Below are 19,247 nucleotides of genomic sequence, written 5' to 3' on the forward strand. Positions count from 1 at the left end.
ACCTTAATATATTTATACGTTCAAATCAACCCTATGGTTTATCATTATCTGATAGCGCTCTTTCGAAAACTCAATCATTTTGCCGCCCTTTGTATCGCATACGATAGGAAAAATGGTTTGCGCTTTAAGTCATTTCCCTGATACGAGACTGATTTATAACGAGCTAATTTTTTTAGCTGCGTTAAAAAGTTCTGCTGTAGATAATTCCCCGTGACCGTCGATTATTTCGATCGTATATTATTCTCATATTATAGTAAAGATACAAGTCGAAATCTGCTTGACAGGTTGTTTGACGAAAATATTTTTTAATGTTTTTAATCTTCTCTCGCCTTCTTTCTTTCCCAGCAAAATCTTAAAGGCAAGAAGGAAAGATAGAGGCCGTACGTACGTCAGCGTCGAATTTATCACGCGACACTTCCTCAGCGGATAATCGTAACGTCCGACGCGTTCGCGATCTCTCGAGTAACATTAAAAAAGCTACTTTATGCGTATTGTACCGTGCGTAAGGATTCACTGTCGTTGCTGTAGTCGAGAAGATCGAAATCGCAGCTATTAGCATATCGAATGAGCCATCGAGAAAGAAGGTAGGAACGATTCAACGCAAACGGAATCAGCCCAAATTTGCCATAATCTCGATAAGCCCGTAACTGGTAGCAAATCCTCATTTCGATCGGTCTTCCTCCGTGCCGATCAGATATATGCAATTAAAAAGAGAATCGCGCTTCGAGCGAACGCTATCTTTTACTTACGTTTATATCCTTTCCCAATATCTTAATGACTAATCCTCGATGCGACATTTTCAGGAGTTTCCTGAAATGCAATTCCATAATTATCAATACTTACTCTCGATAGTACGACGTAAGAAAAAAGAAAAGAAAAATAGCTAGGTCATTGCTTTTGCACGGCACGCGTCTCGCCGTTGCTTCTCGAACTAGGCCAAGTGTATTGAAGATAATAAATAATTCGCGCGACTCGAAAGATCCGGTTTGTCACGGGAGCGCTTGGCGAGTTTCGCGTGTGCGTTAAGCACGTGCGCGAATGCTTCCGTACGTTTGTATCGAGGCCTTCATAGAGAGGATCCTGGAGGTGGGGTGTGGGTGTGCGGGTTGGATGGGGAGGGGAGATCGCCCAGGGTAAATACGTAGGTGTGCGTGTGCAAATACGCGTTCGTGTTAGTGTCCGCAGGTGTATGTCGTCTCGAGTAGTAACGCTGTCGCTTCGCGGTCATGTCGATATGCATGTCGGAAGACAGATTCGATTTCTCCAAATATATTGGTCCAGCAGCATGGTAGCGGTATGTCGGCCGCAGCTGATCGATTTCTTGCGATAACGACGACGTTCGTGGATGTAAAAGCGAATAAATCGAAGACAATTCATGATACGTTTCACGAGGGACGACTATCTCTTGTCCCTCAAACATTTATTGCCCGAACCTATTGCTGTTAGCTTCTTGTAATCGACTTTTTTTCTTGGCCATCGAGTCTTTCTAATTGGAAAATATTCATTTAATATTTTTTAAGAGACTTTCGACTCGGTTGCCTTTGCTTTTATGACTTTGTCATTTTCTCACGCAGGCATAATTCACTCATAGATATACGAGATGTTTCTCGACGTTCGACTAACTTAATGTAGATAAAGAGGTGTCCATTTATTTTAATAGCCGCTCATTTGTGCCCGCTTATGGGAAGACAATGTGCTACCCGGATGGCCGTTACGTTGTCGTGCTGGCACCCACCGCTACTACAAATCGTAAATCGACTAGGTACGAATAAAAAAAGATATATATATATATATATATAAGATATGTATATATATATATATATATATACATACATACACACACACGTGTCTCAATTTCCTCGTGATTCGCGGATACTTGGGGGACGGTTTAAGGACACCGCGCACACGGAAGCCGGAGGACTCGCCGAGGTTCTTACACTGCGCAGCTGCACTTTCGAAATCTCTCTCTTGTCCGATATTTTCTCGACTCTCTTTTCAATGTCTGTCCGCCGTCCCTCTCAAAAGTTCTCTCTTTGTTCTTTGCGTACGTTGTTCTTACATAATGTTTTTTACCCATTTACAATATTATATTGGTGGCTCTCGTTACCATTATAACGACACGGAAAGTAGTATAAACGTAACAAAATATGATCGAGAGAAATCGTTCAATAATGAATAGGACGAACTTGTGGCTATATTCCGAAAACACGACAGATTTATTTTCTAGACAACTTTTATTACATATCAGAATACGATCTACGAGATGATGTCAGTTTGTAAATTAGATACTTATCGATATACTCTTAAATATATAAGTAACATTCGGCGTGCTTAAATAAGAGACATTGCCATTTGTGTCTGTTAAAAAATAGGAAAACTGACGTAACTGGATAAAAAATAAACTCGAAAGTCGTAATGCACGTCTATCTTTCTCCCTGCTATGTTCTTTATATTATCGAATAGAAAATGTTTTCAACCTGTGTATGTACGTGTATTCTATGTGCGTGTGCGCAAATTTGTGTACGTGTGTGTGTGTGTTTCGATGTGTACGTAAATGAACATCGTAACGACGACGTAAACTCGATAATCGCGGCCAATTGGGTACAATGGAGTACCTCTCCCTCTCTCTCTCTCTCTCTCTCTCTCTCTCTCTCTCTCTCTCTCTCTCTCTCTCTCTCTCTCTCTCTCTCTCTCTCTCTATCTTTTCTATCAATCCAAAATCACGATGTGTATGTCTGTCTTTTCTCAATTATGTCGAGGAAGAGCCCGTGGCAGTGAACAGAATGGGTATGTAATATAGCCTACGATTTATAGAATATGCAATTTGATACATTGGTTTTTATTATTTTTTTTCGCATGCATTGTTAATGATATTCTCGCGTACGTGTGGTTTACTCGTTCGTGTGTGTGTGTGTGTGTGTGTGTGTGTGTGCACGCGCTTGTTTGTATGTTTGTTTGTTTTTTAATCGTGTTACTTATCATAATTCATTATATTTTCCTCTCGTGTAAGTTCAGCTAGCAAGCATATAACGATTGATTTCTCTTCTTCCCATTAGTTCTTCGTTACGATTGAATTCCTTTTTTTTTGCTTTCTCTCTTTTTCTCTCTTTTTTGCTTTCCATGATATGACGTATCAATATGTATGTAGTTAAAGTTTCACACTTTTCAGGAGATCGCCAAAGCCAAAGAACCCATTAGTAGTAACTTTATTCACAAAATTCAGCTATACAATGGTATATATCAAAACTTATAAAATAGAAAAAACCACTATGGCGAGTCTCCTGGTCCTGTGTTTACGCGACAAATCGTTTATATTATATACCATATGCTCTTGTCTTTTGTGATATGCATTAGAGCCAAAAATTTGACGATATCGATCATTCGTGCTTATGATTATGTTTTCTTGATATTGTAAAGCCGATGATATATCAGCGCTTGATAACTAATATCTTCCTTTTTTCTATTTTCGTGCGTATCGAGATGCCGATGAAAATAGTTTAGCACAAAGGTTTACATCCTCCTTCGCTACTTGAAAGCCGGAGGTGGTGCACCCTGACCATTTGTCTTGGATGAATCTTCACTGGTCATCACTGCTACTAATTCCCCGACTGCCTTTCCAAGGTCACCTTTGATAATGAAATTGACAAACGTGAGTAATAATGTCGATCGATTCGATATACATATATTATATAAGTAAGACAATGTTATTTTCCTTTTTGGCGCATACCATATTTAAGCGCAATATCTTTAATAATCGTTAATAATGTTATTTCTTTAGAAAGAACGAAAGATAATTAAAAAGGATTTACTTTTAATTACCCCCTTACCTTACATCCAGGCTGTAGCGTGAAAGCAAAAAGGTTTTGTTAATGCGACACTAAATCTCAATGGAGTATAAGCGACGCATATAAAGATCGCTACTTATTAATTATTTATCGAGGATTGACCAGACATGCAAAGTTGCTATTATGCAGGGTGCATCGAAAAACGTATACGTATACGTATACGTATAATAGAAATAGGTACTGACGGTAGAGTACTGAGAATCAGACGCATCAATGAATGGGACAGACAACTTTGATAAATGGTCAAAGCCTCCAAAGATTGAAAAGCAAAGCTTTGCGCGATTATCTTTCATACCTACAAAGAGATAGAGAGGGGGAGGGGGGGGGGGAGAGAGAGAGAGAGAGAGAGAGAGAGAATGTAAATGAAGATGACGAAATTTGGAACGAACCTGCCATGTTCAAGAGATTACTGTGAGAATGCGGCGGGGGTGGTGGTCTCTCTAAGCTGCCCACTCTGCCCTCGTTCGAGCCTCCACCACCTATATACCATATACCCAATGGCGATAAGCAGAAACTTAAGAAATGTCTTGGTCGTTAAATATTTTGGATTGTATTTGTACGTGTGAATGATATCGACTATCTTTTGCTAGGTACCACATATTGGGTGATATCGATGTACTTAAAAGTTACAATATAGGCATAATAATGTGTTAGTTGTGAATATCGCCCAGTGTTAATAATTATCGATATTGAATATGGGTTTTGTAGAATCGACATCGTTTAAGACTAAAACAGTACGTATAGATCGATAAAAGTACCTGGAGAATCGTGATAATGGCCATTTATTTTTCCTGGCGAATCGGTCGCTAATTGAGACGCGGTAACGCTCCGAATTTGTAGAGTACCCGTCTTCGAAGGCGAAGATGCGTTTGGCTGTTAAATAAAAAGTTATCCTTTTCTTTATTAAGACAAACAATAAGAGTAAGCATAATGTTATTATCGTAATACGCAATTCTAAGGGAGCACGTGATAAGTGCAAAGTGTTACCTCGTCCAACAATTGCCTGAGTCTCTGCAATTGTGCTTCCAATTGGCGATTGTGATCTTCGAGTATTTGCATACGAGCCTCCAATCTTCCTTTGTGCTGCCTCAACAATTTAGCCTCGGCGATCATATCGCAATCGGGCTGTCTCGTGCCATGGCCATCTTCGGGAGTCGATCCTGGTGTCTGTTTGGAGCGCAGCCTCTCGTATTCGGCCTGCAACGTCGCATTTTCTTCCTCGAGCTCGCGTATCATAGCTTCGAGTTCCTCTCTTTGTTCGGCATCGATTGCCGCCATAACTTGTACCGGGCTTCTAGGTACGTTAACGTTGTCACCGCCGTTCAAACTCTGACAGTAATGGGCTATCAACTGATGTTCGTCGTCGCTGTCCGGAGTGGAATTGCTTCTCGTACGGGACAATTCAACCTCGGCTAATCTTGACGCGTACATCTCTAAACGAGAGTGCATATCCTGGCTGAGCGAGCTGTGCTGCGGCGAGGGCGCTGGACTTTCCAAAGCGTCGCCCTCGAGCACGGTTTGTACCGGCAGATATCCGACTCTGGGATGTTTCTTAAAGTATCGCTTCGACTTGAATTTGTTGCGCAATGCTCTCGTAAAGTCTCGCACGTCCTCGCCCGAGGTTGTCTGTTCCAGAAAGAAAATAATTAGGATAATCAATCATCGTATGATTGTATCGTATATTACATTATATGCAATTCTAATGCTATATGGTGCTATATAATATGAATCAATTCATACAATGTACATATATATATATATATATATATATATATATATATATATATATATACGCGCGCACGTACGTATATGCATATGCACACTACTTACAGCCGTGCAATATTCCTGCATCGGATGGGTCAATTTATGGTTCTTCGCTTTTCGACCGGAGAAGAAGCAATTCTGGCACATGTCAAAGTTGAAGCACTTTAAGCATCGATATCTGCGAAAAGTAATCGAAAAGTAAGAAGGTTATCTTTAATCCTCCTACAACACGCAGCCACCACTCTATAGGAGGATAGAGGTCCGCTTACCTGAAACCTATAATCGGATATTCCTTACAGATGTTGCATTTTGCCTGATGCTTGGCGCTCTCGGCAGCGGAGAGTCGATGAAGTACAGGCAACCATACCATACTCTGCGGTTCTTGTTGGAGCCAACTGAGAAAGTGTACGGCCTCGATCTCGTTCTTGTCCTTTCCTGCTTTCTCGAAACAACTGCGTACGCTCGGCTCGATATTGGATCCCCCAAAGGCTGCCACCTCGCCCAATTGTCTCGGTACTTGTATGCAATCGTGCAACAGCAATCCCAATTTTCGTTGATCCACCAGTCTATTAGGATCGGCGATTAGTCGAAATAGATCTGCGAAATGGATAAGAATTTTTCAAGGATGTTTCATCTTTGGTGACGCGTGCCGCTCGTCGTTAGACTAATGACGAATAGGATGTACTCACATCTGTACTTTTCTTCTAGGTGGCCCTTGCAAAGCAGCACCAGACCAACTTTGAAGGACAGCACACGAATTTGGCCGGTTCGTTGGCTGAAACGAACATATATTTGTAATCAATCTTTTTTCTAATCAGAGATTTCAACGATGATCAGACGAATAAGTTTTCGATACTTTTCTTTTCGGATAAAAAAAAAAAAAAAGATTTTGTTTATCTTGTTCTAATTAACTATAGTTTTTTTATCAGGTGCTCACCTGTCGTATACGTTAAGGAGCCAATTTATCGCCAGATCTATGCACAGAGGTACGGATACTTGAGTCGGATTGTCCGCCGCTATGATCTCATAGAGCGACGTCAAAACGGTGACCATGTCGGGAATGTCTATCAGTTTGTCGTTTTGCGCCCGTAGTCCGTGCGAATCGAATTGTTCCAAAGCGGTGGAAAGGCTCAAGAGGTCCACTGTGAAACGAAGGTGGAAATCGTCGTGATCAGTGTGACCGACGACGAGCCAAATTAAATATTTTTCATCGGCGTTTATTAATTAATCAAGAAAAACACCACCGTACTCACGGCACAATCGTTTCTGCACGGTGCGCAATTTCATTGCCGTTCTGTACGCCGAGAAACGAACTTCGTTCAGATCCGCGAGCGAGGACATCAGCTCGATCATTTTCGGATGATCCCAATGCGTTGTCTCCAGTTGGTGGCTGGCAATTACAACGACATTAGATTCATCATTACTCCTTCGGAAGAATATTTTACGGCCAAAGTAATAATAAAATTAAAGGAGAGAACATTCTTCGACAAAAGGATTCTTTTCCTTTTTTCAAAAGATTCCTCGTTTGAAATCAAGCAGAGATTTAAAGGAGGCGAAAGGTACGTAGCATGCGTTCGATCGAATAAGAAAGGAAAGGTAAGATTACTTGATATAGTAAGGCACTTTGGCGGGCGTGAGGGCTCTCTCCCATGGTAGTTCTACGCTGCTCGCAAGGAAAGCCTGACTACCAGGAGTGCTGCCGTCCTTTCCAAATCCGCTTAGCAACTTGTAACGCTCGTCAACCGCCACTTGCAGCACCTTCCATCTACGAAAACAGGGAAAATGAAGTAATAACGTTAACGCGCGATGATATCTTACGCGTAGAAATTATATTACGAGAGGAAATAATCAGGAGATAGGTATGAATTGTAATTGGAAACGTCATTCTATAATCGATATGACATTACATGTCATATTTATGTAATATCTCAAGTTTGAAAGGGCAATTTGGAAAGTTTCCAAATGATACATTGACACGAATCACTCGAGACGAGTGCGATAGGATTAGTTGATAAGTTCATTTGCACGTATGTATGTATGTACCTGCTATTGAGATCTTCGAGTTTAGCCAAAAGGGCGTGAGAAACGATGACGCTGCTCGACGCAAAGACGCTAGCTTGATCGTTCGTATCCTCGATGTTCCTCTGAATGGGTACCAATCGTTCGCCAAACTTTTGCAACTGTTCGAGCATTTCCGACGCCTCGTTCGCATCACTCGGATTTTGCCAACCGCTTTGGATCGCCTCGGCTGCTGCCATGCGGGACGAGAGATCCTCAAGACACTTTTGGAAGACACATATTTTCTGAAAAGAGAAGAACGATTAGCAACTGACTATTGCAAACTTGTCCTTGCTTTGCTACGTTCGACGTACGTAGATACTGATATTAATTCTCCTTTCAAGCTCTTTTAAGGAGTATTCTTTTAAGAAGGTGGGAGAGATTAATGATCGTGAATGCAAAGGCAAAAAGTACACGCGCGACCTACATAATTAACTTAAATACCTTCAGCTCCATTCTTTTCTCTTTGCCATCGCTCTCTCTCCCTCTCCCTCTCTCTCTCTCCCTCTGCCATCTCAACGAGTAGGATTAATTTAATAAAGTAATATCTGTCGAAGAACAAATACTTGCTTTATTACTTTGTAACGATATCGAAGAAAGAAGAAGGATCGTTCTCCGTGTACTCAATTAAAAGCATTGTTCGGCCGTTCTTTTTAATACGTATTTCATTATCCTTAAAAGCAACAATTTTCCTACCTCTTTTCTCTAATATAATCGGAATGAAATCAGAAGGCGTACTTTGTTCTACTCCACGTGAAAGTAATTACGCCATCGAAGTCGTTAGGTAAAATCAATAGGGACTCTTTTGCAAGATTCTTAATATCGAACGGCACCGGGATAATAATATCTATTAAACGAAGGAAAAAATTCAATGATTTTAGCCGCGGGAAGTGAGGCGGGTAGAGTCGAGGAGGTCCAATTGAAAATCGTCAGGGGAGAGAGAGAGAGAGAGAGAGAGAGAGAACGGGTGGTCGAGTAATTTTTCTTCCGACTTGGCACGGTGTCTGCGATGTCATTTATTATGTAGCCAAGCAAGCAATTAAAGTTCACTCGTCCGTATTCACCCTCCTCCTCGGCCGAAACGAACTTCTTCGAATTTATTCAAGTTAATTGTCTGGCGCCGTCCAATATCCACTGTTGCACATAGACCGTGGTCCATTAACGGCAATTAACCGTTACAAAGGACCTCCGAATCGTTTCTTTATTTGTTCGGTATTTTATCGCAGCGAAATCATGCGCAACGAACCATCTATAATAACCGTTTTGGAAGGGGGAAAAAATAAAAAGGAAAAGGAGGAAAATTTTAAGCGATATCCAACGTTTGCGCGATTATACGGGAGTGTATCTCGTTAGACGATATATCATCCATCTGGTGGCAAATGAAATGATCCTCTACGTGAAGGTCATTTTCGCGCAATCACGACATTGAGAGGACAAATGAATTCGCGTAAACCGATTTTGCAATGTACGATAATGTCCCGTGCGAATTTCTATTCGAACGCGTTGATTTAAACGCGATAAAGCAATTACATTAAAATATAACCTACGATCGAGTGGTCTTGGAGTATTTCGTCGATCGAACTTTTGTGTTTTGGTACGTTATTCGGCGCGTTATTTATCAGAACAATTTGATGGCCGATTCGAATCGAGCGCACAAATGGGACCACTTTAGCAATTGTTTTTGTTACAAGTTTATTTTTCAGCTAAACTCATACGGCGAGAACATATTTATATGCGTCCTTTTTCGCATTGGACCATCTTATTTCGAAACGAAACAAATTGTTTTGAAAATGATTTTAACGTTTCACATCAAATTTATTCGCTTTTGACAAAATCGTCGATTATGCAGTTATTTCGATGGCCGAGAGAGAGAGAGAGAGAGAGAGAGACAAAGGACGAAAAGGAAGAGCAGCGGGCTGGCGGGGACTTGGTCGTAAATAGTGGCCGAATCTCGTGGCGATTTTCCGTTATTTATTGGTCAGCGGCGCCTAGTTTTCTGGCAACACGCCATGCGAATCTATTATAAGTCCGGGCTCGTCGCGCTAAAACTCGCCACCAGATTCGTTCCTCCCGCGAATCAACGAATTTTACCCTAGACCTTAACCTCGCTTAAATCTCGCTCTTACCTTGGAAAAGATTCAAAGTCACGTTAGCCAAAGTATCGTATCGAACGATTTTTACGTTTGAGAACGATCATATTTGATTGGTATTAACGTTACGTTTACAAGATATATCGAATATGTGCGAATAGTAAAAGGTTTATAGATTGAACTCGAGTACGGATAATTACGATAAGACGAAGAGTAAAATGAAATAATTAAGATCGAGCCAACAAAGTTTATAAGGCAGAAAGTATATTTTCGAAAAGAAGTCTTTAAGATCAAGTCCGACTCCAGAATTAATTGAGACGTCGAGGTGTGCTCTTAAAATTACCAATAAAAATCTCTCTTCCCCAGTCAACCAGATTTAAGCGTGGACTATAAATGAATCGATGAGAAACCGAGATTAATATTAAAAAGTTGCTTAGATCGATCCAAAGTTGAAGCGAAGAAAATTTTCGATACTTTACTTTCTTGAGAGAGAAGTCGGATTGAAGTGCTCGCGAAAGAAAATAGGTAAAATCAATAGAGCAAAGAGAATTATATTTGACTATTATATTTTGCCAAACTTTTAACCTGATTTTCTTCCGTTATTCTCCTCTTCTCGTGCTCTTAATATTTTCTTTACTAAGATTCCAACTTTGGAACGAATTTTATTCGAGAAGATCTCTTAATTTATAAAATCAATGGGCGCGCGCGCGGATCTACGTAAGAGCTTTCCAGTTGCCATAAATAACGAGCGTGTCGTAGAAGGGGAACACGCAAGTGAGTTAACCAAGAGAGCTCATCTTCGATTCATGGAAGCGCCGCGCCGATTTGAAAACGATTCGAAGAAGAGAAATAAGAAGGAGTGCAGTAGTAGAAACACGAGCCGATAAATCATCTCCTTTTCTAGCTCTCTCGCTCCCTGTCTCCGAGATCACACTCTCCTTCCTACTCCTCTCCCTCTCACTCGGGATCGAAATCTCTTCGGCAGCGATCTGGTTCGCATCGGCCACGGCCGCCTTATTTTCTCGCAACGTGGCTCGTCTTAGCGAGTTGTTAATGGCTTCTCGTGCATTCGATCCATAATTAACGAAGCTTCGTTAAAAAAGAAGCGGTGCCGGATCGCCGCTAGAGGACGAAGCGAAACGAAGAGAAATAAGAGAAGAGCCATGGAGGGCCTTCGATAAGAAGGACGATGAAAAAAGAGGAAGGATAAAGAAAAAGAGTCCAACCGGTCGGAGGATGCGGGTGGGGGAAGGGAGAGAGAGAGAGAGAGAGAGAGAGAGAGAGAGAGAGAGAGAGAGAGAAATTGGAACGCACGCGGTTGTTGCGCGTGTCCTAAAGAAGAAGAGACCGCTATAAAGAATTAACATTACGATGATTTCGCGCTTTTTTCTTCGCGTATATTATTACAAAATTAAATTAAGTATAAATATAATAAAGCGAACGAACGCTTGTGGAGAGAAAATTGCTCTCTTCTTCTTTTCTTTTTTTTCTTTTTTATTTTTTTTCAAGCGTCCGTCACATGGATGGACGCAATAAAAGTATATCGATATTTTTAGCGTTAATATGACGGCGACGCGAGGACGGTGTCATTCTCAAACGATAAAAAGGACGATACGCGAGGATTCATGAAGCCATAAACCGCTGAAATATTGGACGAATTTGCGGGCGATCTCACGACAGATCGCCGTTTATTGTTATTATTATTATAGCTTTTCGACGAAGTAATATGCAAAATAGCTCTCGACGACGTTCTTTTATCGTAATCGTTAGTTTCATTTCTTTACGAACTCGGACTCGATTAATTCGAGCGCATTTGTCGATCGTACGTAAGCCATCCGTGTTTCCTAATATTTTCTATCGATCGAACGTGACGTTACGTCGCACTATTACATATTTTCCATTTCTAAATTCGATAAATTTCAAGCGGAATGTACCGCACGTACTCGTAAGGATATCCCATTTCGCACGTTTGAAGTCTGTCTCTCTCGCACTATCGGTCGCATAAAGCGATGAAACATTCCGTACATTTACGGTATAAAGAGGAGAGAGGCGCGGAAAAGAAAGATATTTCAACGGATCATCTCGTATCGTGGAACATCCGTCAGAGCGATAGAATTTCACACATGAGAATGGGTGATGGCATCGAATATGCAGGCTCATCGATAAAAACTTGCCATTGTTGCTGTCGCTACATCCAAGTTCTAGATGCATTTCTCCTCCTCCTGATCCTCCTGGTTCGACGACATCGAGAAAGGACGGAGAGTAGGAAACGTTATCGAGGCCGGCCGCATGCCGAATACGATTTACATAGATACAAAGGACGAGTCGCGAAATTATTTCCGACAATGGAGCTCGATCGTATTTCTCTCTAATGTACGAGAGAAAGCGATGAAACTGTCGATATACGTTGCGCGGAATGATCTTTCTTAGAAATAACTGCATGGAATAACCGCGAGAGGTAAATAACAATGCGTGTAACAAGACGCGATGTATGCCCTCGAGGCAACGGCATTAAGTAATAATCGCGCGTTATCTCGCGCATTTTACTCTTTCGTTTCTCTTAAATCGAGTGAGTAGAAAAAAGTATCGATAACAACGCATATATATATATATATATATATATACACACACACATATGTGCGCGTAGGCACCGATGTACCGATATAGAAAGGAAACTGTCCATCAGAAATGATAAGAGAAACGACCATAAGTAGGAACGTACCATTCAGCGCGATATATCCACTGAATAATCACGAAGCGTGAAGACGGAGGGCATGCATATTTCAAGATAATTTTCCAGTTAGAATACTTTCTTCGTCTTTTCGTTGTCCCGTTCACGTTAGCTTATATCTATGGTAGGATATAGCTCTGAGCTTAACTGCACCGAAATAAAGAGACTACCTCTCTCGCCTTGTGCCGCGTGAAGAATCGAACGCGTCGTACGCGAAGTATCGGATTTGTAGTCGGAGATTAGTCGTAGAGCAATAGTCGGAGAAACGGTAAGAGCAATTTCCTCGATAGGGCCGGTCGAGAGTGCGCGCGACCGAGAAGGACTAACAGGAGATGAGAGAGAGAGAGAGAGAGAGAGAGAGAGGGGCTCGAGGAGAGACAAGCCCGACGCGCTTCGGTGGCTTTGCTCTCTGCCGAACAACGAGGCCGACTCCGGTGTTAATTACCTGCAATTGTCTCTCTGCGTCTCTCGAAAGCGAGCCCTCTCGAAAGAGCTCTCTATCTATATCTATCTTCTATGAGAGAGTAGAAGCGCGTTCGAACAAGTACAAGCGCGTCGTCGGTAAATACGGTAGCAATAATAATCGCCCCCCTTTTTGTCGACTTTCCATAGATTCCGCGTTCCCTCTGGAAATTAAACTTTATTAAACTTTAGGCACGCTCGAGGAGACACCACCTATCGAAAATAATAAATAAATTCGAAAGATACAGATCCGTTATTTCCTCTTTTTCTCATTTAACCGATCTAGAAAAAGCTAATCGTCGACCGCGCGCGATTAAGAAAAACCATGTAGAAATCTCGTAGGTTGAACGCGACGTCTCTAATCGAGATAATTCGAGTACACTCCAGTTAGCTCGATCGAAAACTAGTCTGACCATTTTTCTTCGCCGATCGTTTCTCTCTCCTCCGTTTTTGCTTCTCGTTACGCGAATAAATTGCCTACGAATCTGTAGATAGGCCTTTGCCAGTTACGATCATTTGTCAACTGGAAAGTAGAAAAGGAAACTCACGAAGAAGAAGAAGAAGAAGGTAGGAGGGAAAAAGGTGCGACTCGTCTCCAGAGGCGCAATCTCGAGTAGTAGGTATTTCCGATTGCACGGACGTCTTTCTCCTGCATAGTTTGCATCGCGGCTCGTTTGCTGTAAGCGCGTTCTTTCGACGAAGAACAAATTACATTCCGTGCGTGCTTCTCCTCGCGCTCACCCACGTTACGATCCTCGTTGTTGTTGTTGTTCTTCTTCTTCTTCTTATTGCCATACTCTCGTCATTTTCCTTCGCATGCGAGGACTTATTTGGGAAATTAGAATCCGGACCTCGAAAGCGGGTCAAGATGCAACGCGATGAGATTCTCTCCTTATTACGAGGGAAGCAGAAGAAAGAAAGAAAGAAAGAAAGAAAGAAAGAAAGAAAGAAAGAAAGGAATGGAATGGAAAGGAAAGGAAAAGAAAAGAAAAGAAAAGAAAAGAAAAGAAAAGAAAAGTTGGAAAGAGAGTTCGAATAAAGAATCCTCCTCGAAGAAGGCGAAATGCGCTATAAATGCGGCGTTCGCCGAGCCAGGCGCCATTTCTTATTGACGTAATTAAAACTCTCACGGCTAAGTAGAAAGAACGTTAACGATCGTCGGTTTTGTTAAATCGTCTTCAGGCTAGTCGTGCTAGGTAATTTGATCGTTAAGCACTTGAAAATATGGAACTTGGATTGAATCGCAATTGGGTATATCGTGAGAAGGAAAAAACACTCTTTTTAGAATTTACGCTCTGTCCATCTATGGCGTGACCCGGTTCGAGAGACTTTTCTCGTACATACGTACGTACTTACGTGAGTCCTGTTTCGCACTTAATGGGCCTTTAACCCCTTGCCGGTAGAACGAACGAACGAACGAACGAACGAACGAACGAACTCGTTCCACGGCGCACGGAGACTTCCGGTACAATTTTCCCATTGAGCGGAGGCCCGTTGCCCCATTAAAACGCCCCTTCTTCCTTCCTCTTGGCTCGTACACGAGCTCCGGGAGAAAGAGAAAGAGAAGAAGAAGGAGAAAGAGAAAGAGAGAAAGGCTCGTTCTCGTTCGTTTCGACCTCGAGACGACCATGATGAATGGGGCTGAAGGATCGGTACCCCGCTGCCTAAATCGAGCGACGGCGCACGGTTCATTGATCTCCACCTTTTTCCAAGCCGTCCAGTTCGGTTCAGTTAGCTCGACGCCGGTCGACTCAACGGAAATTACGCAGAAAGCGTTTCTGCGCTCTAACGAAAGAGGGAAAAAGGGAGAAAAGTTTTCGTTACGGAAAGGGAAATAATAAAGTGGATCGAGAAAATAGTGCATATATATATATATATATATATATATACTTTCGGAAGGAGGTTTGCAGAGTCGCATGTAAAATATTTTGAGGAAAAGCACACGCAGAGGGGATTGTCGTTGGCGATGCAGAAACAGGTCGCGAGCAAAAGTAAAAGTAACGCGACGGTGAATGGAGTGGACGCTTAACCCTTCTCCATTCTTATTCCATGTTCATCTTCTGTATTATTTAGAGCAATTTCTCCCATATACATGTACGTATGTACATCGTCCGAAGGGGGCAACGATGGAAGTTACGCCGGCAAATACAAGATGGAATCTAAACGCAGATGTTACGATATTTGCATGATACGTAATCTTGATGCATCTTGTAAAACCATGTAACTCGCTCTAACGAGCCATTTTGAAATGGATCTCGTGCAAGAGTTTAGTTCGTTGTTCGAACTAAATCTCATAGTAGGCTACCGCTAGATCTCGTGGTAACCGCGTAAGACGAGGTGAAAGGCCATTTGAAATGCGAGACCCTTGGCACAGCTGTCCGTTTCTATAATATCTGCCTAAGCTCTAGCCTTCTCGCATATAGAGTTTAGGTATATGTGTGCCAAACGATAGAGGAGTCAACGAGGACTATGTACTCTTGATAAAGGAAGCGTCGATTATTAAAACCCGCTTTGATATTTATCCAATCGTGGTCTCTTCTCGGCTCTGTACTCTTCGACCGCTCGACAATACGTCGACCTTTTCTCTTGATTCACGATTAATTATCAATTTTTCTCATAAATTATACCACATCATACTTATCCTATGAATTATACATTTTCGGAACGACGAAAAGAGGTAAATTATGCGAAATGATATATGTGTGAAGCGGTTATAATTCGAGCGAATAATTGAACGCGTCCAATGAAGTAAGACGTAAAAGTTGAAAGAATAGTTTTGCAACGATTAATCTTCCACGTTCTAATCGACGAAAGATATAATCGATTACAATTGCCTCGATTTCTTGTCTCGTCGTCATAAGTAACAGTAAGGCTAGAACGAAATTGACTCGGAGCATTTCGTTTTTTTTCTTTTTTGGCAAATGCCTCGAAAAGAAAAGTGCTTCCTGCCCGGAGTGGATTAGAGACGATTACACCGACGGGCAATTTTCGTATCGTTGACGTTCTCCCGATATAGCTATTTACTTTTATATTTTCGTTTCGTTCTACATAGAGTACGATAAGGATCTAAAGTAGCCAGATAACAGAGTCTCGCGTTTTGTAAGTTAAAAGAAAAATGAAGAGAAAAAACTCATTTTCACTCTCGGTACGTTTTTTCTTTTCGTTGGACATCGCTGCCATCGATGCTACGGGGATAATTGACATTCGAGTAGTTGGGACTCTATTGTATTTCGCAGACTGCACTTACTTCGAACGTCGCCCTCGTAATTGTATTATTCGATATAAACTGGCAGCGCTCGGCCCTTAATGGAGCAACCTTTTGCCAACTCGTAGGTTCTCGTAGTCGCGGAGAGAGAGAGAGAGAGAGAGAGAGAGAGAGGGCGTAGCGCGTTCACAAGAAAGCGAAAAATGGATGCGAAAAATGGATGCGAAAAAAGCAAATGTCACTCGTGACGCGTTTTAGCGACGTGCGTTGTTGATCGTCCGCCAGGTAAAAACGGCTCGGTCTGAGATGAGGATTCTAGGACGGTCTTGCGCATACGTTCTTCCCACGGATCGAAGGATGCGTTGTTTTAACGGGCAACTGTGTTTTATTTGCTCGGACGATTTTTCTTTTTCGACGTTGTTGTTTCAAGGTTTTCCTCGATAAGGTAAGAGAAACGTGGTATTTACCATTTTTACGCTTGGAATAACATAGCTACGCTCGAAAAGAAAATGTACTTGCCGCGTTACGCTTCGGGATGGAGGAATTTTTCGAAATAACATCGATCCATGACGTTCTAATAATAATAATAGAGAATCCTTTTGGAATCACCATTATGTTCAATGCGCGGATATATCGTGCCTCGATATACCTCACCAAATGGCCAGACGCAATTATGCTGACGTTGATTATTACTTTTGACTAATTGTAAGTTATTTCTTCTTCTTCTTTCTCCTCCTCCTCCTCCTCCTCCTCTTTCTCTTGCTCCGACGACGAGTCGAGGGAACGAGTCGAGGCGATATTCGTAATTGCAGCTGCGCCCGAAATCCCTCGGTACTCGAGCCGACTATAGCTTAGTTAATTATTTACAGTTATACGAGGACGATTACGGCATTAAATTCTATATACCTTTAGCGCAGCGAGACCATTACTTTAGAATATTTGGAGAGGAAATTCATTCGGTATACGTGTTTCTGGCCACGAGAAAGGTTGGTTCGATCCGTTGCGACGATGGTCATACGAATTGTCGCGTTGCAACCCGTAGGTGGCATATGCGCCAGTAGTGCACGATAACGCGGACGAAGAAGGTGTAACCGTTCGTGCACGAGCGTGCACAATCCGCGCGCGTACAGCGGGATTCGTGTCCCCACTGTTGAACGAATATTACATTTATTATGATTTATGATGATATATATATATATATATATATATATATATATCTTTTATCATTTCATTCAAATTTATCGACTCGACCGTAGAAAAATATTCTTTTAGCTCGAATGATCACTGTACGGGAGGGAGAGAGAGGGAGAGGACAACGCAGAGAGAATCGATACGAAATGGTTTCGTCCATTCGCATTTCTCTAATTAAAAACTATTATGCAAATAACGATAACGGAACTGGGGAATAATTAAATCGCACTTTAACGCTATCCCGAGGATGGACGTTGTTATACAGCAGGTGCGACGTACCGTCATAAAATCTAGAATTCGCCAAGGAAATTTCACGGGTAAGAGAAATTGCTGATACGAAAGAAAAAATGTGTGTCAAACTGGCAAGTCCCTTGTAAATATTCCTTATAATCGTTTTCGATAACCATCGATTCTGGTATTCCAATACGCTAAGAGATATTTCCATGAAATTTCCTTGTACCAAGCGAATTACGCTTCGAGTTTATTCGATATTTCGACATTTGCGCGTCGCCGCGTTATACTTTCATCGAGTAATCGAGAATTTTATGCATTTTCGTTGAAAGTTATGCATATCGTTGGGCAGGCGGGTGAGAAAGGGGAGGGGGGGTAGAAAAAGAGGAGGACGAATATAAGATAGTCGAAAGTACGTGAAATGACTCGAAAAGGTGACTCAATTTCGAGGATGGGCGTGAACAGGCTTTGTTACAGGCAAGAATTAATACGGTGATCCTATTAAGGGGAGCCTATTAACTAACAATATTTATTGCGTCGTTTTATCGGGCAACTGGTTCGCCTTGAGATCTAGGAGAGGCGGTCATCCCGAGATCGAGGAGGGAAAAGGCCGACGACGGCCGGATCCGTCCCAACGTACGAGATTCCGCTCTCGTATTCGAGATAAAAGGGACGCCAACCTCCGGGTCCAGCCAACCACCAAGATTATTCATAATGCTGGCAATCAATTTCGTAGATTACGGGGAAACGACGACAGGTCGAATCCCGTCCCCTCTTTATTCGAATAATAATCGCTCGTCTCGCGCTCTCCGTTACGAGCTACGCCGTTATTAGTTATAACCTAATTGAAATTAAATTTTATTACTTTTTCCACAAAGCTTTTTTTATTTTTAAATTCATCGAAACTTTATCGAGCTCATTTCGAAATATCTTTCGCACGTCATATCATTTTAGTTTCTTCGATCTATTTGAGATCTATGGCGTTGTTACGTTTAGCGTAATAACGACACATTTAGCCATCTCGAAAGTTGCTCATCGGCGTTATTCGCCGACTCGTAATTCGAGAAAAATCATTCATGAAAAATAATACCTCTTCTTGCTCGAAGGACGAAATAACTTCGTAGTAAAACTGCTCGGCCATCGAGAGATCGATCTTAAGAGAGGTCCGATCTTCTTCGTCTCGACGATCCTTCTCTTCCCCATCGTCCTCGTCCTCTTCACCTTCCTCGATCTTGTAATCCTTTATACCGGTCCCCCGACGAGGCAACACGCTATCGGTCACGCTATTCTTCATCAATTCCATTCTCGAAATTATTGATCACCGTGACACGTCAATCCACATTGACCCGACTTTAAATCTCTTTATCTTTTTTTCTCCAACTTTGCTACGTCCACTCGTTTTCGAAATCATCGAGTAAAGATCGCCGATTCTTATCGCTTATTTCTTATAACAGCCGATTCGCACTTTATGTAAATCGTAGAAGAACTTCCACTCCGCGTATGCGTTCGTCATTTTCTCCCTTGAGAAAAATTTCTCTAGTTTGACCGTCTTCGACCCGAGACCGCTCGACTCTCTATGCGATTATCGATCTTACGGATCGCGAGTGACTCGACGACGATTTAAGAATTCCTTCTCGTACTCTTCTCAAACACGTAGACTCGAAGAGGAG

At 41.9% G+C, this 19,247-nt stretch overlaps 1 protein-coding gene across 8 annotated transcripts in view; it reads right to left on the reverse strand.

The window, feature by feature from the left end:
• Positions 1-2,193: 2,193 nt before the first annotated feature.
• LOC124427869 (dystrophin-like) overlaps positions 2,194-19,247 on the reverse strand; it is a 222,033-nt gene continuing 204,979 nt past the window's right edge. For 6 of the 8 annotated variants that reach the window (XM_046971250.1, XM_046971249.1, XM_046971254.1 and 3 more), the window contains 11 exons: positions 7,653-7,912; positions 7,216-7,374; positions 6,863-6,999; positions 6,547-6,751; positions 6,299-6,384; positions 5,879-6,206; positions 5,676-5,787; positions 4,833-5,471; positions 4,604-4,718; positions 4,235-4,324; positions 2,194-3,626 (listed from right to left, as the gene is read on the reverse strand). In XM_046971250.1, the coding sequence (XP_046827206.1) occupies positions 3,526-3,626; positions 4,235-4,324; positions 4,604-4,718; positions 4,833-5,471; positions 5,676-5,787; positions 5,879-6,206; positions 6,299-6,384; positions 6,547-6,751; positions 6,863-6,999; positions 7,216-7,374; positions 7,653-7,912 (2,232 nt within the window). In that variant the 3' untranslated portion in view covers positions 2,194-3,525. Of the gene's footprint in view, positions 3,627-3,827; positions 3,840-4,234; positions 4,325-4,603; positions 4,719-4,832; positions 5,472-5,675; positions 5,788-5,878; positions 6,207-6,298; positions 6,385-6,546; positions 6,752-6,862; positions 7,000-7,215; positions 7,375-7,652; positions 7,913-19,247 lie in introns of all 8 variants that reach the window. The other 2 variants (XM_046971252.1, XM_046971253.1) reach the window with 2 other exon arrangements.

This window comes from Vespa crabro, chromosome 11 (genome assembly GCF_910589235.1).
Source record: "Vespa crabro chromosome 11, iyVesCrab1.2, whole genome shotgun sequence".
Lineage (NCBI taxonomy): Eukaryota > Metazoa > Arthropoda > Insecta > Hymenoptera > Vespidae > Vespa > Vespa crabro.